Below are 19,635 nucleotides of genomic sequence, written 5' to 3'. Positions count from 1 at the left end.
GGGTGATACATGACACAGAAAAGTAGAACTGGGACTTTAGATTCTACCTGAGCCTTGTGGGCTGTTAAAAACGTGGATGAAATCATCACACAGTGCAAGTCAGTCATTAATTTCAGTGGGGCCAGGATTTCACGTAAGTGTATCCTGAAAGTAAATGAGGTTTTGTATTTAAGTAACACACTCATAACCCTACCCGTGTGGGGGTTTTGTTTTATCTTTTCAGAGCGCAAGCACGTACTTGCCCATGGCCCTTGCTCCGTAATCAACTTAAGCATGCCATTTCGTTTGTATTTGTCTCCATTATCAGTGACACACAATACCCAGGCATTGTATTGCCAGTGACTCCCACCACTGTCCCCCTGCCTCAGCTTCTGCCAAAAGGAGCAAATTGCCATGGTCACTTTTTCTTCCCTGTACCTTTAAATTAATGAGGAATTAAATTACTTGTGACTTTCTGCCCATATGGTGTAAGGATTTCATAGCAATACCATTTCAGAGTTCATTCTTGGGTTTCCTTAAGGTGAAACACTGCCAGGCTCCTGAGAAAACCTAGAGTGTAAGTAAACATCTGCTCTGCCCTGTTGTGTTCAAAACTGCTGGAGTGCAGTTGACCCACACAGCAGATCTTTTGGGCAACTGAGCAAGATCGGCTGCTACAGTAGTTCTTGCAATTAGCTTATCTTTATACTCTGCATCAAAATTGAGAAAAAAAAATATCATATTTACTTGAAAGAAGTTGGGGGTGTTTAACAGTAGGTAGACTGCCAATCATTTGTGTATAATGAACTTCAAAAAAATTTCTTGCAGTGTTAACAATAACTGAATGCCCTTGTTCCTGTACCCAGAGTGGCTTCAGAAAACAATGTATGCAGAAATATCTTGACTTTAAAAAAGACTACAAGTATTTCAGGTGTATAAATTAATGATGAGTACCACACAAAATTATTAGCATTTGAACGTTACAGTTAAATACTTATGTTGTGATTAGCTGATTAGATGTATAAGAACTTTATTTTTCAGGTAACTGAACAATATAATGTGTCTAGTTTCATATTTCTAAAGATAACTGCAATAACAGTATGTAGTATATTGGCTAAATGCTAACCTCTGTGTCAAGAGCAGCAATATGGAACTTTGCAGTAATTACAGAATTTTAAATTTGCTTTTAGCAATTATTTCAATATTTGAATCTAAGGATCATTTTCTCTCATTGTATCTGTAAAATCCAAATCAAAATTCTTCAGACAGAATGAGCTAAAAGAAATTGAAAGCTTAATCTATTTCATTAATTTTGCAATGGGAATAGTTATTTACAAGCAATATTTTTCTAGGGGTTTTTTATTTATTCATTTTTGCAAAAAGAAGATGTTACTCAAGTGCTTTAAATCTCTTCTAATAACATATTTGACGTGACATTTGGGACCTATTTGTATGCTATTTGTAATTACAGCCACTTGGGACTCAGAAGAGTTGATCATTTCAATTCCAATAATTTCTTTTCTTGTTTTCATTCTCAGGATGCTCTGGCCCACTAGGGATAGAAGGAGGAATTGTGTCAAACCAACAAATTACTGCGTCATCCACTCATCGAGCTCTTTTTGGACTCCAGAAATGGTATCCATACTATGCACGGCTTAATAAGAAGGGTCTTGTGAATGCTTGGACTGCTGCAGAAAATGACAGATGGCCGTGGATTCAGGTAACAGATGGAGCTGAGGACGGAAAAAATCTTCTTGATTCAATTGCCAGAGTCACTTAAGAAACTGAAGAAGACAAGTGGTAAACTAACAGATAGATTCTTATTCACTGTCAGAAATGTAGCCTAGACTAAAAGGGACTATTTAGTTGCAAAACACTAATAATCTTGACTTTACAAATGCACAAATCTTTTTATCTAAAAAATGTGTGCATATGTTCCATTGTGGCTCTAAACCATGGAAGCAAATTTATAAAGACTCTTTGCAAGGAAGCTGCTTTCCACATATGCTACCTATGCTCGTTAGGTCCTCAGTAGCATTTCACAGCAATATCTCAAGTTGGAGGTACTTTGACACATGCAGCCTTCCTTGGGCATTGTTCTAGAGTGCTTTAATGTGATTTTGGCCGTACCAGAGCCTGCAGGAATACTTTGTCCTCTATGCTGAGCTGCTCTGGGCACACAGGTTAAGCATTGTGTGCATCATGCTGGAAGTAACGAGAACTGTTTTAATTAAGGCTGAAATAGCTGTTAGTTCAACCAAACCCATGGGGCTGAAAAGAAACATTTTTTTGATTTCCACTCAAGGATGTTATTGCTAGAGTAATTCAAATGGCAGTGCCCTCTTCGTGGACTGGATTTTCTGCACCCAGCAAATGACTTCAGTAAAAGTCGTGAAGCAGTGAATATGAAGTCCTGTGGCTGTATTTTAATGAAGGCAATTATTATCTAGTGATTCCTGTAGCTCTTTACGTTTATGGTGTTTTCCTTTCATGATATGTGGATTGGGCTAAGCTATGGCATTTTCAGCTGCTAGTTAATAAAGGTGATGTTAGATATTTATGCAAAAACCTTTTGTATTAATCATTAAAATCAATATGTGAAGTGGGTTCTTCCCTCCCCGTGAACCCACCACAGGAGTAGCACAAGATGGTATCTGAGCATCATGTCTACCAACCCTAAGGTGAACTGTCCACATGTCTCTTGAGCGTTAGACACACTCTTCTTGAAGTTACCTTCACGTACGTGGCATAATTTTTGTTCATGTTCAAGTTTTTGTACTGACTACCATTTGTGATTTTTCTGAGCGGTTCCCAGATGTTTGGGGGAAAGGTGTACAGGATTACCTGTTCATTTTTCTTGTTTGGAGAGCAGGCACAAAGCACTGTTTGATGAAGTTTTCTGAAGCTGGTGTGGTGAGAATGCTGGATTTTGTCAGTTCTGAAAAATGAAGCCAGTGTTACTGTTTGTTATTCACTGCAGAGCGAGAACACAAAGGCCCTTCAATGTATCTTAAGTCAGTTTTCTTCCGTAAAGACCAGAGGGGTTAGGAAGTCTGTAAAATTTATACAATGAAAAAGAACTGGAAAGAATAACGCTAAGGGACTTGAGCAGAATTATTTTCACAGGAGTCGAAAACTAATCTAACTTTAATGGATAATGGAAAAGTCAGTGTTACAGTAGCTTTTGGGCTGCTTTAGAGCATGGGCTTTGTTAAATGAGCTGCAGAAAAAAAGCCAAATCATTTAGCACTGGCACCCTAGACATGTCTTTACTAGGAGATGAACTGGATGGGGATAGCTAATGGTCTGTCTCTTCCACATTTCTACTTGACAAAGCCACCAGTCACTGTGGAGCTGGCTGTCAGGCAGCTGTGCCGGTTTCTACCCAGAACAGAGCTACGTCTGCCTTGGAGTTTGCTCCCAGGGAAGTCTTCCCTTTGCTCTTACCTAGAAGGAAGGTTGGTCCAATGGAGAAAATGTGTCTAAAATCTCAGCCCAAGGTATCAAGTTTGAACAATTTGTTCTTTTCTTAGAGTTAATGGCTTAATCTAAGTTGCGCCAATCCCATGCAGGTTATTCTCTAATTCTAACAGCCAGAGTATGAAAGGACTTTTTAGAAGCTAATTAAGTTATATGATTAATGTGTACTAAGCGCCTAGCGTTCTCTTCTTTTTCTTCTCATTTTTCTTTAAAAATTGACTTTGGTCTATAATTTTCACAAAACTTGCCAAGTACTTTGTTTTTCTTTTCAGTTCAGAGTAAGGCTTTGTAATTTAAAAACAGAAGTTTAATTCTTGAGAGATTTTTTTTCCCCTTTTCTGAAGACTTTTCTCCTTAAAACACCTGGGAACTGAAAAATCTAAATTTGTCAGAGAGATGATACTTGTAGAGAAAAAGTGCTTTTTAGTCTTCTGCAGAAACCCTGTTTTGATTTGGCAAGGATACAGACCTCCACAAACTGACATTTTATGTACTGCACAGTAGTTCTTTGCATCAGAGCACTGTCTTGTTCTTCAAGCATGAAATACACTCTTAAGAGACTGACACTGCCTGACCCTTATATGGGTGAACAGTTTCTGTTGAGAGAAGAGGAGAAGCAGAAATCCCATATCTTATTTTTGCCCAGCTTCTGTAATGGCCAGGGAGATACTTCATAAGCATTCATGGAAGGTTACAAAAAGTCAGCCCATTCTGATTTGTGCTGAGCTTCTGGCCACCTTCCTTCTGGTCTTGTAGGAGAAATGTTCCCTCTAACAAGAGCCTACTCCTAGTTTTTACTTTCTTTATCATATCTTCAGCTTCTTCCCAGATCCTCATGTGAAGGGTCTGTATATGGAACTTTTTCCATGCTGGTCTGAGTGACAAAGCAGCTGGTCCAGGAGATTGCTTCTGAAAAACTGTGAATGTTTGGCAGAGATTAAGTGGAAAGTTACAAAACCAGAAACTCCATTTTTAGGAAATGTAAATTGGCATTTTGTGCAGTGAACCTGAAGCAGTAGTCTGTTAATCTCTTAGAGTTTCTAATGCTAGATAAATTCTAAAGGAAACTGTGTATAATGGGCAAAGTCCCTGAAAGTATACATATGTAAAGGCCTGTAGCTATTTTTGACTTCTTCCATCATTATCAATTTTCTTTGTCGTTTAATTTCTTTATTTATATGCAGCTTGGCAAATGAAAGGTTTGAGTGCTTTGCTTATAACTCACTTGTAATGAGTGCAGAGTTTTTTCTCTAATCTTTCAGGTGTCTGACACACATGAACTAATTAGTATGCAATTTCATTTTCCTACATTCTCCCAATGAACTGAAAATTGAAATTGCCATTTTAAATTTACACTCTCAGCATGTAATTAGTAATGGCACTACAATGCTTGTAATTGGCTTGTGATTTAAAGGGTCAGTGACCATGTTTTTGAAAGCAAATTAAAGTCAGAGTAAGTCGTATCTCCGTTTTAAAGTTCTGTTGACCTCTGTTTCTCCTCATAGTTGGCTGTGATAAAATAGCACCTGTGTATACTGTTTACCACTATGTTAGTGACACTAACTGGTAATGTCTCCAAATACAATGAGAAAAATCCTACATTTCTATTTCTCATTAATTATTCATGAGATATAACCATTATGGTCACTTTTATTTCTTTGTCAAAACACTTTTTTTAAGAGAGCACTGATTTCTCTTTTCCATTTTGTCTGTTTGCTTTCATGGCTGCAATATAGGCTGTTTCCTTTTATGCTCATTCCACTTCATCTCTATTCCCTCCTTGCACATATCTATATTTTTCTATTCATATCTATTTTTTCTTAAGGCAGTATGGACCAGAATACAGATGGCCATGGGCAGGATTGTTGCTTTTATTCTCTCTCTATCATATCTAAAGCCATAATAACTGTTAATCTCTAATGCAAACGGGCTAGCAGGACCTTCTAAATGTTACTCCTCTCTAGTGATTCTAACATAGGGATCCACGCCTATACACTTAGATATTTCTTTTTCTCTCCCAGTTTCACTTCCCAGAATGAATATTTCTAAGCTAATTTTTCCGCTATTCCTGGCTGTTTTCCTTTTCCTTCCATAAAATATTATCTTTTTTATATCACTGCAGTTATTATTCCTGTTACACACAAAGACTTCAGCCATGGTGGATACACCAAAAAAATGCATAAAGTGGAATGTCATGAAGAGCACTGTAAGACAAGATAGAATAATTTGTTATAACTAGCAATGTAAGGACTGTTTTACAGTACCAATATCCTAAGTTTGCCATTAAAATGTACCAATAACTTTGGCAGAAGGATGCTTTCATAGGGATGAGAGAGCAAGGTAGGTGAACACTCTGCCGTAAGATAATACTCTTGCTTCTTTAGACTTTTAGAGTAGGTGCAGTCTTTTTATTCTGCAAATAATGCAATGGTTTCTCAGTCCACAGATGAACCTTCCAAAATGTTAATTTGCCCAACAACAGAAAGATTTATACCACGTACATCAGGGAGCCCGGAGTGGAGAAGGAGCTCACAACAGACCTTAGTGATTCCTGCCACTACATCGCAGGGCAGGCTGGGCTGGGCTGGGTCGGGCACTCAGTGCACCAGAGACCATAAGATATCAACCTCAGAAACACATCACAGTCTCAGAACTAAGTAAGAAGGTGGGTAAAGGCATAGAAGAGGTACAGGGTAAAAGGTATCAGATTTAAGGCAAAAAATCTGGGTGTGCAGTGAAGCCTCGTAGGAAGTAAAGATTGGTACAGTTGGCAGAGATGATGTTTTGAGTCAGGAGGGGTCAGGGACAGTTTTGATTAAGGAAAGGATGAGGTAAATTTGATTTTCTGATTCTGGCTGTGGCCAGTCAACTAAGAAAGGAGTGGAAAGGTCAGTGCCCACTGGTTCCCATGCAACCTTTGCTGTTGCACCATGACTGAGCTTTTATGTCTGAGAACAAGAGATACTTTAATTTCTGCTTGTCTCCTGAGTGTGATTGTGAAGAGGATCCCTGTGAGGAATGTGCCTGATGATGCAATAATTTGAGTGGTCTATAAGAGACTACCAGCTCTTTTCAAAGTGCTTTGTGGTCTAGACATGGATTTTTTTACAAGGTCAGTATTAATCCACAGCCACCAAGAGCAGATTTTGGCACACTTACATCTGGTGAATATTAGGAAAATGAACTAATTACTGGGTATCATACCACTGTGTGGTAACTATGATTGAAGACCTTAACTGTTGCTGGGAACTTTTTGTATATAAGTGTAAGTTATTAAATAGAAAAATAAAAAAGCTATTTTGTTATTTCTTGTTATAAGAGCAGGAACCATTTCTCCAGAGACATCAGTATGGTTACCAATTGGCTTTAAAATAAAATATTCAAATATTTAATTTTATTATTGTGAGAAGGAGAAAGATTCATTTGCAAAACTGCTGGACTGCTCAGTTTGGTTGCAGAATCAAAAAATGGGAAATAAAGTTGGTTCAGGTTGATTAGTTAGCTTTTTCCTCCTAGTTTTTACTGCATACAAAAATATCTAAAATATTTGGGGGGGGGGGGGGGGGGGGGAGGGGGGTGGTATCCACTTTTCAAATAATTCATCCCTTTTCCAGCTCTATTTCATATTTTTTCTCTTTTGGGGGTCAATTTTTGAATGTCAAATGTGATTTCAAAATGAAAAAGATAGAAGTCTTATCCAGAACATATGCAAACAGCATTCTAATTCTAACATTTTTTTAATTCTTCTGTAAATGGGTTTTCTGAAACTATATGCCAAAATTCAGATGAAACTCCATATTTTTACAACAGTTTGATGGAAAAACCACCCAGCTTCTAATTGCTAATTTGAATATATGAGTATTCTAGTCTAAATTAAAATACATTTGGTTATTTAGAATCATAGAATCGTTGTGGTTGGAAGAAAACTTTAAGATCATTGACTCCAACCATTAACCTAACACTGCCAAGTTACCACTAAAACATGTCCCTCAGCACCACATCTACGCATCTTTTAAATACCTCCAAGGATGGTGACTCAACCACTTCCCTGGGCAGCCTGTTCCAGTGCTTGACAACCGTTTCAGTGAAGAAGTTTTTCCTAATATCCATGCTAAACCTCCCCTGTCACAAATTGATGCCATTTCCTCTTGTCCTATCACCTGTTACTTGGGAAAAGAGACCAACCCTCCCTTTACTTTTACCTTCTAAGTGCACATGCTTTAAGTAATACTTTTTTTCTTTTTTAATAACTTTGCACAGTTCTAAAAAAAAAAATTCTTCATTATATTTCTTGAAGCTCTGAGGTTCTTATTAGAATCTCTTTTAAAATCTTTAGAATCTCTGAATAAAAAAGGTGACCTGGGGTGGAAAGGAATCTACCTCAGCAGATTCAGGGTAAAAATTTCCCAGGCTCCTCTGTAATTTAGAATTGTACGGTCAACTGGGTCCAATTAGAGCCACACAAATCTAGTTCTTATAAAGCTTATTCCCACAGCAGAAATAAGAGTGATTAATTAGGGAACAATACGTTGGGCATCCCATGAAATGCATGGAAATGTCTGGTGCCTTGGAGGGTGTGCTCAGAGCCTGCATGCTGCATGGGTAGTGGCCATGGTCACCCAGAGAAAATGGAGCACGAGAGTCTTCCTTAAGTACGGCCCATACACAGCATTCACAAAAGTATGTCTGAGGTCTAAATAGTGTATTGGTGTGTTCTTGGATATGATGTTTGCATTAAGATAGTTTAAAATCAGAGTGATAAGACAAGAATTGTTCAGCACAATGATAAAGATACTTCTTTGAGAGAATCTAAATTCTAGTTTCTGCTCCAGAAGCCATGTTGGTTCTTTATTTAGTGATTACTGAGAAGGTTTTTTGGGAGGGTTTTAAGCCTAAATATAATGGAATAGCGTTTCTAGTAGGTAGAATGTATGTTTTCATTTGTAGCTTAATTTTTTTTTTTTTACACAAGTGTCTCCCACACCAGCTGTGGTTTCAAACCCATCTCTGGTTCTCTGACTCACATTTTGGGGGTTTGTGGTCCCTAATACTGTCATAGTTAATTATGTCTCTGTGAATCATACAAAGCTATTCATAAATACTGTGACACATAAAAAATGTACTTATAATAAAGTTCCATCATTCCCCAAGCAGAAATCAATAAAGTGTTGGGATTTCTTCTCCAAGAAAGACAAGGGAGAAAAAATAGCAGTTTCCACATCAAGAACTTCCAAAGAGCAAGTATACACCAGGTGATAGCTATTTGCTAATAAAATGTTAAAACCCAAAATACACAGAGGTCTTGCAGAACATTCATTCAAACATCTGTTAGTAAGAGCTCTAAGCAAACTACCATCTGTCAAACCATTCATTTTGTCAAAGTTCATTTCCTCATTCATGAGTACTGTTGTATCAGCTTCCAAAAATACCCGTCATCATAGATTAAATATTTAATATTACTTAATATAGCGCTCAATTTATTATAATGTGGCCAAGTGAACCTGATGAAAAACAATCTCAGAGTCATCACGTAAGGTGACTTGAACCATATAGGAAGACTTAATCTGCTAAGTTGAATGCTGAAAAAACTATTAAAGCTCTGCATTTTTTGTCAGTAATCCAAAATTTAACTTAATATCATAGCAGGATTTCCTTGGGGGATATTGACAAGTGTCAGCAAGTACCTGAAAACCCTTGGCCAGGGAAAATAGAAGCTAATAACAAAAGTGCAGTTGAATTCTCTCAAAATTATCCCATGTAAAACCTTTGAACTGCAGGTATTAGAAGAGATCGTCAGCTGGTCAAAGTCTGCCATAAGTTCACTGATTTCAGTGAACTCAATACCAAAGTCTGCTAGCTATAGATCTCCCTCAACATCCATATATTTATCTCACAGGCGAAAGATATAATTTATGTACTCAAAACAGACAAGAAAACAAAAGGACCAGCAGCCTACTTCTTAGTATAATCATCCAGATACTCCCTTGTGTCCCATAACTTAGTATCTGTTTGATATCATCTTATATCTCCTGGTTTTATTCTTTGTAGACACAAACACCCACACACAGACACATTCAAACAACTTTTGATTGAGATTTCGGATACAAAAAAGCAGTGAGTTCAGAGTTAGCGTCCCCATGGCAACAGAAACTTGATGCTGTTATAAACACCATCCATAACATGCTCTGTCTGCCTGCATACCAGTTTTCCTTAATTACTCCATGTAAAATAGCTGAACGACTGAAGTAAGAGTACTTTTAAATACATTGTTTCATGCAGCTGTAACACCATCTATTTTAACTTAATGGTTTTTCACATTTATCAACCTGATATTAATCAAACCAGCAAGTGGTGACACACTGAAATGAGCAAATGTGTGTCCATCTGGTTTCTTGTGCCAATAATATGTTTCATGTGGAGATGCCCCAGCGCCTATGTGGTGGCTCACCAACTGTATTGCAGTGATGTGTGAGCATCAGGGTCCTCCTGTGGGGACGACAGCATCTAAATCCATAAGATGTTACTATGTTGATGTGTGAGAGTCAGACAAGTCTTATTTTATATTGTAAATACTTTCAAAACTGGCAAAGCAAAAGATCCTCACTTATAGTTACACTTCTGCTAGGCTCAACTTCTAGAAAAAAGCTGTTTCAAGTTATTTCATTACAGCTAAGTTTCCGGAAACAAAGTGCAAGAAAAAGTAAAATAACATGCCAATATATTAAGATTTATTTTTTTTTTTGCATGGCACAGAGGCGTGTATATACACTTACCTCCTCTTGATGGACCCAGAGCTGGACATCTATGCTGAGTTCATATGTGTATAGGTAGGTCACAGCTGTGCAGAGCAATCTGCAGGGTGAAGATAGAGGCAAAGCCTTGGTACAGCTCTAGCTGTGGAGAAGTAAGCACGTGGTCTCCGACTGCACCTGCCTATTTCTCTGTGATTTTACAGCTGGTGGTGAAAAATTACTGTTTTATAAAGGCTTTTGGAAACACGGGAAGCAAACAGCACCATGGTAGTACAGCAGAAAACAAGAGAGCTAGAGTAAACTCATACTCCTTGACCTTCCCTGGAAATGATGATGTGTGCTTGTCATCTCAAAGACTTTCTAATTTCAGTGGAAAATCAATTCTGTGGACTGAGAAACAGGAGTGTTTTTTACTCTTGCACTCTTAAAACCTTCTTATTCCATGAGTGGTTAAGATAAAGAGACGTAGGTCGAGTCTTGAGTCTTTCAGTGAGACTTTTCAGATTTTGAGGAGGTTTTCTTTGTCTATCGCAAAACCAAGCAACTTTTAATGTTTTTAATCTAATCTATTGCCTGTCAACTTTTGTAGAAGGAAAAGGTATTTTGAGGAAAAATGGAAGAGATCATTAAAATGATTGGAAATTCTCACAGAAGGGTAACTTCTTGTGTTTATATGTCAATTTTTTTCTCTATTGATTAATTTCAAGACATAATGAAAAATATATTATGAGTGTGTTTGTTGTGATTCAACCAATTTTCAGCCAATTTCTTAAGGTTCAGGAGGGATTAATCATTTGAGCCAGCTTCTCCTTTTCTGTAAAAGCATCTGTGGGTGGAGAAAACATGTGAGTGGCATAGTCTTCTCAGCAGTCACAAAGCCATCTGTCCTCTATGTGCTCACTAGTCTACCTCTTTACTCCAATTGTGCCTATCTAAAACCTTGGCCTCTCTCCCTACACAAGCAGTCTCATAGCAACTAACAAATTATTCTCAAACATCACAGTATGTGGGAAGGATTGCTTTCAGAAATTCCTGTTTTACTATTCATCTTTTTCCCACAAATTTTGTCACAACATGAACACAGTCTGACAGTTGTTCTAATTATCAGCAGCATTTCCAGGTCAGTCAGAAGTCCTAGTTACAGCCGGAACTTTAATGTGCTTTGGGTTCTCTATAAACTGACAACTAAAAAGAATTTACTCTAACTAGACAAGGTTCTTGCAGGTATAAGGGAAGAGCAAAGGGATGGTAAGCTCAGCATGATAGGCAGCATAAAGCCAGCAGTGGCATCCAGGTGCATTTGAAAAGAAAGTTTTAGGTAAGTATACAATGATTAGGATTACCTTGACAAGGAAGAAAGGGGGTAAAGTTGTGTATTTTATGATCTTTATTTCCTTACTGATCTGCATTTCATTACTGGATGAGGAAGGGCAGCTAAAGTGTGATAGCGTGAGAAGTGGCCACTCATGGGGAGTCTGCAAGCACAGATCTACCGTGTCACTTGTTCCTCATGGACTCCTTGCAAAAAAATCCAGACCTGGTTTGAATTGTGGTATTTGTAGCATCTCCCAAGGCTGACATAGCCAAGATTACATAGGAAAGGAAGTCTGTCCACTGCACAGCCCATGCTGATCATGTCCTGTGGAATCACCCTTCAGGTAAACTCTTCTCCTTCCTTTACAGTCATAATGAGTTTAATTTCTGTAGATAAGCTGCACAAAAAAGAAAGACAAGGAAGTGAATTATGGTTAAGAAGTGCTCTCTACACACACTTGTGCACCATTTATTTGATAGCACTGTTACCACTTACTGGGTTTGTTCTGGTGGAGAAGCTTAGCTCTAGTTTCTCCATGTGTTAAAATAAGCTGAGAATGTGCAATGGTCACAAAGCCCCAGATCTCAGAGTGCCAGGTGAATCTAATCTCCTGCATGTCCCCCGCTATTTCAGTTTTTGCTTTAGCTTCCATCTTTCAATGCATGGGTGTAATTCCAGGTTCAGCTTTAATATTCAAAGCTAATGAAGACAATTTTTTCCTCTGGGCAACAGACTTGTCATTTTCCTGCACATTTCCTTCTTCCTTAATATTTCTTGGTCTGAGAAGATACATAGGACCTACACAAAGCCCAGTGAAGTCAGAATGAGAATTCTTCCCAGTTGTCCTTTTTGGTCTTTAGGGCAGGTCATATTGGTTATCAGAGGTTTTACTAGACTGTATCTACCAAAGTGCTTTAAAAACAAATGGAAAGGGTGCAATAGAAAGTACCTCTGATATTTGCAATGGCCACATTAAGAATTTTCCCCAGATGTATGTTCGTGGTGATTTTAATATACCTTTTGAATTTACTTCTATTCCCTAGAGAAGAGGGTTTTCATGTAGGATTAAAAGAAAAGTGCATGCATGTTTCTGTGACCTTAGTCTATGATCCTGTCTTCTAACCTCTAGGAGCTACTGGTCAAAGCTATTTTACCAGTGGAAATACATATAGCTATTTTCTCTGTCATTTTTATTTACACATTTTTGACTGGTACTTTAAGAAATATTCTAGACATATTGGAAAAGTTCTTTCTGGGAGGCATTAGCATGCCAAAGACAGGAAGAGTATTCACAAGTTCAGGGTATATGAAGGAATTAATAATAGCAGTGAACGACCTTAGTGTTTCTCAGCTAACCTTAAATTGCAGGTAGTGAATACCCATTTAATCAATACTTTGTAAATGAGATGAAATTTTACAGGGCTACAAACCTTTGAACAACGTGAGATTGATTATGGGCCTCTTCTTGAGATGACAGTCTAAATATGCCAGTATTTGAATAATTCATATCATCCAGTTAATGGCATTCATAACAACTACCTTCGGGACTAAAATAATGACTTAATAATAAGAAGAAACAGACCAAGCAAGTTTTTAGTCTGTTTAATTATGTAAACTCTCTAAGGTATAAAGGGAAAGTTCTCAACAAAAGCCAAATGAAGTGAGTGCTTTTTGGTAATATTCATAACATATGCTCCTCCCTGTTAGGATTACATGGGCCAAACAATTCCTGTATTACTGTTTTCCATACAAGGAGGGTTTAATCTATATTCTGGTCTTTTCACAGAAAGGCAAATTAAATTAGTGGGCCAGTTGGTGTCTCTGATTCAGCATGCCTAACTTGAAGCACGTAAGTGGTTTAATTGAAGATAGCAAAGGTGATGAGTTGCTTCTAGATGGTTGGCTGGTGTTAAGCTATTAGTACAGGGAAGACCTGAGAGATGTTTGTTGTTACCATAAGGTCTGATAGACTGACAAGGCACTCCAGAAACAACAGAATCAGGAGGGTGAGTTTGCAGGGGATTTAGTAGCAAAGTTGTGAAGAGCCTTTGCTGGACTTGCATCCATGTAAGTGAAACAAAAAGGGCATGGGATCAGAAATAACTGAGTATTTAATTGGCTTGTCTGCAAGGTAAGATCCCACAATCACGTTAGGAATTATTATTTGTGAAGTAACCTATAGCAAATGAGCGTGTTAATTCTCCTCAACTATCACAATTATAAGATAAAATGTGTTGGCTTTTCTCCATGTAATAAACCCCCTTCCAGAACGGCAGCAACAGCTGGAGTGCTACTGTGGATAAATCACTGCGTTAACTAATCTGGATGCTAGTTAAAACACATATCACTGCTACTATGCTGACTGCATTAATGCCCCCAACTAAATCTGGAGAAGCTCTGCTGACAGTGCTGATTAGGAGAGTAACAAAAAGCCACCAACAGGCAAGATATATCAGCACCTTATGACCAGGTGCCAGCGATGCTTTGCAATGGGGAAGATAATAGTAACTGACCTGCTCCAACCTTCCCAAACCTCATCACATGCCGAGTCCTGCTCTGCAGCCCCTTGCTCTTGACATGACATCAGGGCGAAAGACCAATGTTCAGTCATGTTCAGGGCCTCTGGTGCTTGAAGACGGAAAGGGAAACATGGGAGGGAGCTTTCAGGCTTGTTAAATTTCCCAGTATTACAGGAATCACATCAGGTTACTCCTCTCCTGAGTTTATTACAAACATTTCCGTTGGCAAGTGTCCCTATTTTTCATCAGAAAATGTTTCTGTGGGTGTTTTCTATCTAGCTTTATCAGAATTATGACTTTTTTAAAAAAAGGACAAAAGTGTTAAATTTCAGTCTTTCAAAAACTGATGAAATCAGCAGGGGAGGGCTGCTGTAATAAATCTTTGAATGCCAGTATAACCTTGATCCCTTATTCAACCCTATTGTTATGTGAGTAATAGTGAGTATTAGTAAAAATTCATATACTTTATGCTAGAAAAGATGGAGAATTATTTATAGCAATGCTATTTTATCTCATAACTGAAACAGGTAAGCACCATGGTTCTACAGAAACTGCACTTCTGTTTATGAATCACAGAATCACAGAATCACAGAATCTTAGTGGTTGGAAGGGACCTTTGAGATCATCGAGTCCAACCACATTAAAAAAAAAAAAAAAAAAAAAACAAAACACAAAAACACACAAACAAACAAAAAAACACAACACAAAACCAAACAAACAACAACACCCCCCCAAAATGGGGGCTTCTGTAAAACTACACTGATAGTCTCATAGAACCAATGTTTCATGAGGGTTTTAATCTGAGCATTTCTTGGAAAATTGTTGATTTTTTAATCTTTTGTGTCAAGTACATGGGTTCTGCACACTGAATCTGCTAATATTGGATCACAGATCGAAGCAGAATAGGAACTTCTTCCATTAATGCCATCCCTAATCTCTGCTGTTCTGTTGCATTGACATATTACAACTGTGACTTTTAGTCCTTTTTCTACAATTCTAAGGTTTGTTAAGTATGCAGGGAAATTATATTTGGTCTTTATTTTGTGGAGCTCTTTGGACTGTTTATTGAGTACCCTCCTGTTTTTATGGGAAACAAACATGAAGAGGTTCCCTCCAGTCTCCTGGTCCTACATTTACTCACACCTAAATGTGAAGCTGCCCACACACCATGCAGGTTTGCAGGACTGATTCTGAACTGCCTTTGAAAATGATGCACTGTACACTCTACAGGAACTTGTAAAATTACCTTGCTCATATTGCCACTTTCTCTTGTGAAAATACTTTTTATTTCTCTTATTTCCTCTCTTAAATGGATTTTTTTCAAGTTCCAGTAAAATCTTGATTGGCTACATCTTCATCAGTGTACACAAGGGAATGATTTAGCATCCTACAACAGATTTGTGTGAGTCTTTGCAGTCAAAAACATTAGTACACTAGTGAAAATTGTTTAATAGGTAATTACTCCCACAGAATCAGTGCTAAGAGCATGAAACACAGCATGCTGGTTACTTTTTCCCCTCCTGTTGAAAGAGGCCATGACTCTATAACCTGCTGTGATGATAAAAGTGGTCTAATCATGAAGTCAGGATGATTGTGGTGGTTGAAAGGAGCGCCGTTGAAAGAAATTTCAAGAAATGCTGGGAACTTTTTAAACTGATAGAGAAGATTTTATTTCCCAGCTCTTGAGCATACAACTACACTCGAGGGAGTATGCCTCGAGTGATTTTCTTTTTACTTAGTTTTGGTTGTATGACGTGGTAGAGAAGACACTGAGTGGTTGGCAGCACATGAATTCAGCCTTCGATAGTGTACACAGCACTGACTCTGAGGTATTATACCTTGTCCCTCGGCACTGTCTATCGCCTGTGCTCTGGCTGAGCGTTTCACACAATCAGCACAGTGACTTTGCATCATCCACCGTGTATTGTGTAGATGTAATCTATTTCTGATAGCATCAGGTTTAGATGAATTGCTGTCAGACTACTGGCTTTCCTTTACATGCAGCTTCACCTGAGTAATTCAGTGTTCCTTATTTATTGTAGCCCCAGAAAACTTCATCACGGAAATGCAAAACTTGTTTGAGTCAGATTTCATTACCTGTAGTTGTTAAATGGCACCTCACCCAAGTTTCATAAAGTGCTTTGTGCCATGAGGATGTAAGGCAACAGGCATCTTTCAATCTCCTTATGAACACTGCAGCCGAATCCCTGACATATGTTGAGTGAATTGGGTCCCATCGAACCTAATTCCATGCTGGACCCAGGATGCTCCTCAGATCTAGGGCTGAATGGAGCTCCATGGACAGGGTCTGTGTCAAGTCTGAATCTGTTACTCTCAAAATAACCTTAAAGTTAAGCTGGGCTTGATCAGTCTCGTTTTCCTGGCTGTAAGTAGTTTTGTCAAATTTCTATGCAACTATCTTCTTTTTACAAGGTCTTTACCATGCATTCATACTTAAATTACTGGAGTGAATCCCTCAAAATAATATTGATCTTCTATCATTCTTGATTTTTTCCAGTTAATCTAGGTGATGATAAGGAATCCCTTATAACTGAATAAGCTATTACCTTTTTTAAAAAGATGTGTTAAATTCTGGTTCTTATCCTGTTGACTTTCACCTCTTTGTTTGTTTATAACACAGTCACCCATGTAATTAGAATATATAACATTCTCTCCTAGATCTGAATCCGCAAAGCAGAGCTTCTTAAGCTGTTTTTCTTCACAATTACTGCAGAATAATACCTCTGAAAATGCTTTTAGTGCTAAAAGAGCTAGTTCACATTTCATGTTGGGAACTTTGCTTCCTGCTGAAGTACATTAAGTAAGAAAAATTTCAGCACCTGCTTCATTATAGTCATTGCACAATTGAATATTTTGAGTTTTGCTAAGCTCTGACTTGAAAAATTTAAAGCACATAGAAGAACCCAGACACAAAGGGCCAATTAATTCCTGGTGTATTCTTATGCACTGAAAGGAGCTACTGCAGGCGTGACGTTAGCCCCATGGGGATTTTGTATGTAAGAAAGCTGCAGGGATTTGAAAGCTTTTTTTTTTTCCCCTTTCATTGGGATTTTCCTGCAAACATTGACAATATGTAGACCTAATTGCAGAACACAGTATCCTGTTTTTATTTCCTGCGTTATTTCAAGCTCAAAACTGCTTAAAGCCAAAGCTCAGTTTGTGACTCACAGTATGGGCACTGATCAAGAAAGTCTCTAAATGGAAAGACTCTGTCTGTTAAAACAGAGAAGTAAATAAAATTGTATAGCTTATACGTGTAGACATCCAGGTAAGGGTATAGAGTAGGCTGGCATATAGCAGAACAAAGGCAGGCTTTTTACATCCTGAAATTCAAAGAACAGGGGGTAAACTGTATGTCTATTAAATAAGCATTTAAAAATTAACTTATTTTTGTTTCATTTTTATGATTATCTGACCAAATCCTTCCTTTGTTCAGTAGGACTTCTTTTTTTCAAGACTGAGTTTCTACCATAGTATTACACTCTTTGGCAGATTACTTTTGGGTGGGTTTTTTGTCATTGTTTTGCTTCTTGAAGTGCAGTGGTTGATTGGTTGGTTGTGCATTAGAGATGGAGGCTGGGGCGTGGAAAGGAGCCAGTGTAGGAATATAACATCCTGTGATTAAAGCTATGGTTTCATTAGAAACTAATCTTTCTGAGTAAACAAGGAAAAAAAAAATCTATAGAAATTCTCATCCAAAACATCCTCCCCTAGGTTATCATCTCAAAATAAGAAAAATTGGGAATGAAGCTGAAAGAATATTAGGTATATGCATAACCGAACCAAAGAAAAATTATTTGGTCTTGCATTATATCTTCATTTTCCCAAACAGTGAAATGTGAAGATACTTAGTCAATATATGTAAAAGGTAAATAATCAATGAATGGTTACTGTTTGACTATGCTTTCTAATTTGTTTTTGGAGATAGTGTTCACTTATTTATTAACAATTTTGTAAATATATGAAAAATTGTTTTACTTGCCTGTTAATATTCTTAAATTCCATATAGAGAGTAATATCTGCATAAGATAATTCCGGAAACTTTATATCTTACTGGTTACTATTCTATGTTAGCTACATTTTAAAATATAATTAGGGCACTGATAATAGTCTCTGGAGCTGTCCTCTTACAAAGATAATGTCTTTTTTTTTTTTTGGGGGGGGGGAAACCTGGAATGAAGGAAAAAATGTTTCCCAAGACTTTAAGAAGGCTTGAATCCCTCCTAATTTATACCTGGTATCAGTCGATTCTCCCCATTGCAATTGTAAATGTTTATGAGTTTTCCTGTGAGAAAGATCCTGTAAGAAATCTGATTGTTTATAGGCAGCTTCTCCTTCTCAATGGGTCTAAGCCTCTAGAATTCCCATTTTTATTCTAATGGTGTATGACTGTTTATTAATTTCTTTTAGACAGAAATACGGTAAAACTATGCTGAAATTCCTTTTGCTTCAAAAAGAAAAATATCAGAAGCCTGACTATTTCAGACAAGTAGCAGAGAAACAGCTAGACTCCCTAAAAAAAAAAGCAATAAAATTCTTTCTCCACTTTCCTATTGTGTACACAGTAAGATATTGAAACATTGAAGTTTGATCATCTTACATCCTTAATGGAGACTAGATTACATTGCCAAGTGAGAGAAAATCTTGGGACCACACTGTAAAGAATAAAGGGATTAAAGTATTTGGACAGCAGATACCTGATCTGTCTCTGATTCCCCACTTTCCTGTACTGGGGCTGCTACCCCAAATAGTAGGGAGTGCACTGGGTCAGCTCCACTAACTGGGGAGAAGAGATTAGATTCATTTTGAGGAAGGAAGTGTTAATGTAGTTTAATGTATTATTTACATCGTCCCGGTTGTTTACTCTCTAGTATTTCCATTCGTCTCCTTTTATCACACATCTGCCTGCACCTTCACGCAATTCTCACAGTATGACAGCTCTTTGCTAAGCTTCACTTGATGCAAAAGTTACAGACTTCAGCTGCCTACCATCGAGAGGGTGGGAGTGTAATTGGCACAGATTGTTTCATGATTGACTTCTTTGCAGGGATGAGCCTGACGATGCCGGCATTCTTTGATTTGAAAATCACATTTTGAATTTTGTGAGAATATAATTGGCTTTCCTATACCATAGATGTATAAAGGAAAAATTAAGGTTGTCTGAATATTGTTGAATACTCTGTACGTCTTCTTTTGTGCTTCAAGGTGTTGAGGTCAAGTCAGACAAGTACAGAGGGAATGTTCATGTCCATTGATAGTCATTGATATTTTGTTTGACTTTTGGTTTGGGATTAACATTTCAACAATGACCTTTTGATATATGAATTTTCAGTGGGAGTCAAGGAAAGGTCTATTTGTTTCCTTTATGTAACTTCCATGTATTTTTACTTTCACAAAGAAATTTAACCTGAAGTTAATTTAGGCTCCTGTCTATGGGATTACAAATTGGCTTCTAATAGAACAGAAGATTCAAACTTTGGTAAATTACCGCACTTCTGCATTTCCTTTTTAGGAAGGAAAAATATTGCAGTAATCCTATGTACCAGTAATATACTATATCCCAGTAGTA

The 19,635-nt window shown here is 37.6% G+C and overlaps 1 protein-coding gene across 1 annotated transcript in view; it reads left to right on the top strand.

Moving 5' to 3' along the window:
• EDIL3 (EGF like repeats and discoidin domains 3) overlaps nucleotides 1–19,635 on the top strand; it is a 192,183-nt gene that overhangs the window by 117,813 nt on the left and 54,735 nt on the right. Inside the window, exon 6 of the mRNA XM_074166891.1 lies at nucleotides 1,518–1,699. Coding sequence (XP_074022992.1) covers nucleotides 1,518–1,699 — 182 coding nt within the window. The remainder of the gene's footprint in view (nucleotides 1–1,517; nucleotides 1,700–19,635) is intronic.

The sequence above is a fragment of the Numenius arquata genome, chromosome Z (assembly GCF_964106895.1).
Source record: "Numenius arquata chromosome Z, bNumArq3.hap1.1, whole genome shotgun sequence".
Classification (NCBI taxonomy): Eukaryota; Metazoa; Chordata; class Aves; order Charadriiformes; family Scolopacidae; genus Numenius; species Numenius arquata.
This window is presented reverse-complemented; position numbering and strand designations above follow the sequence as displayed.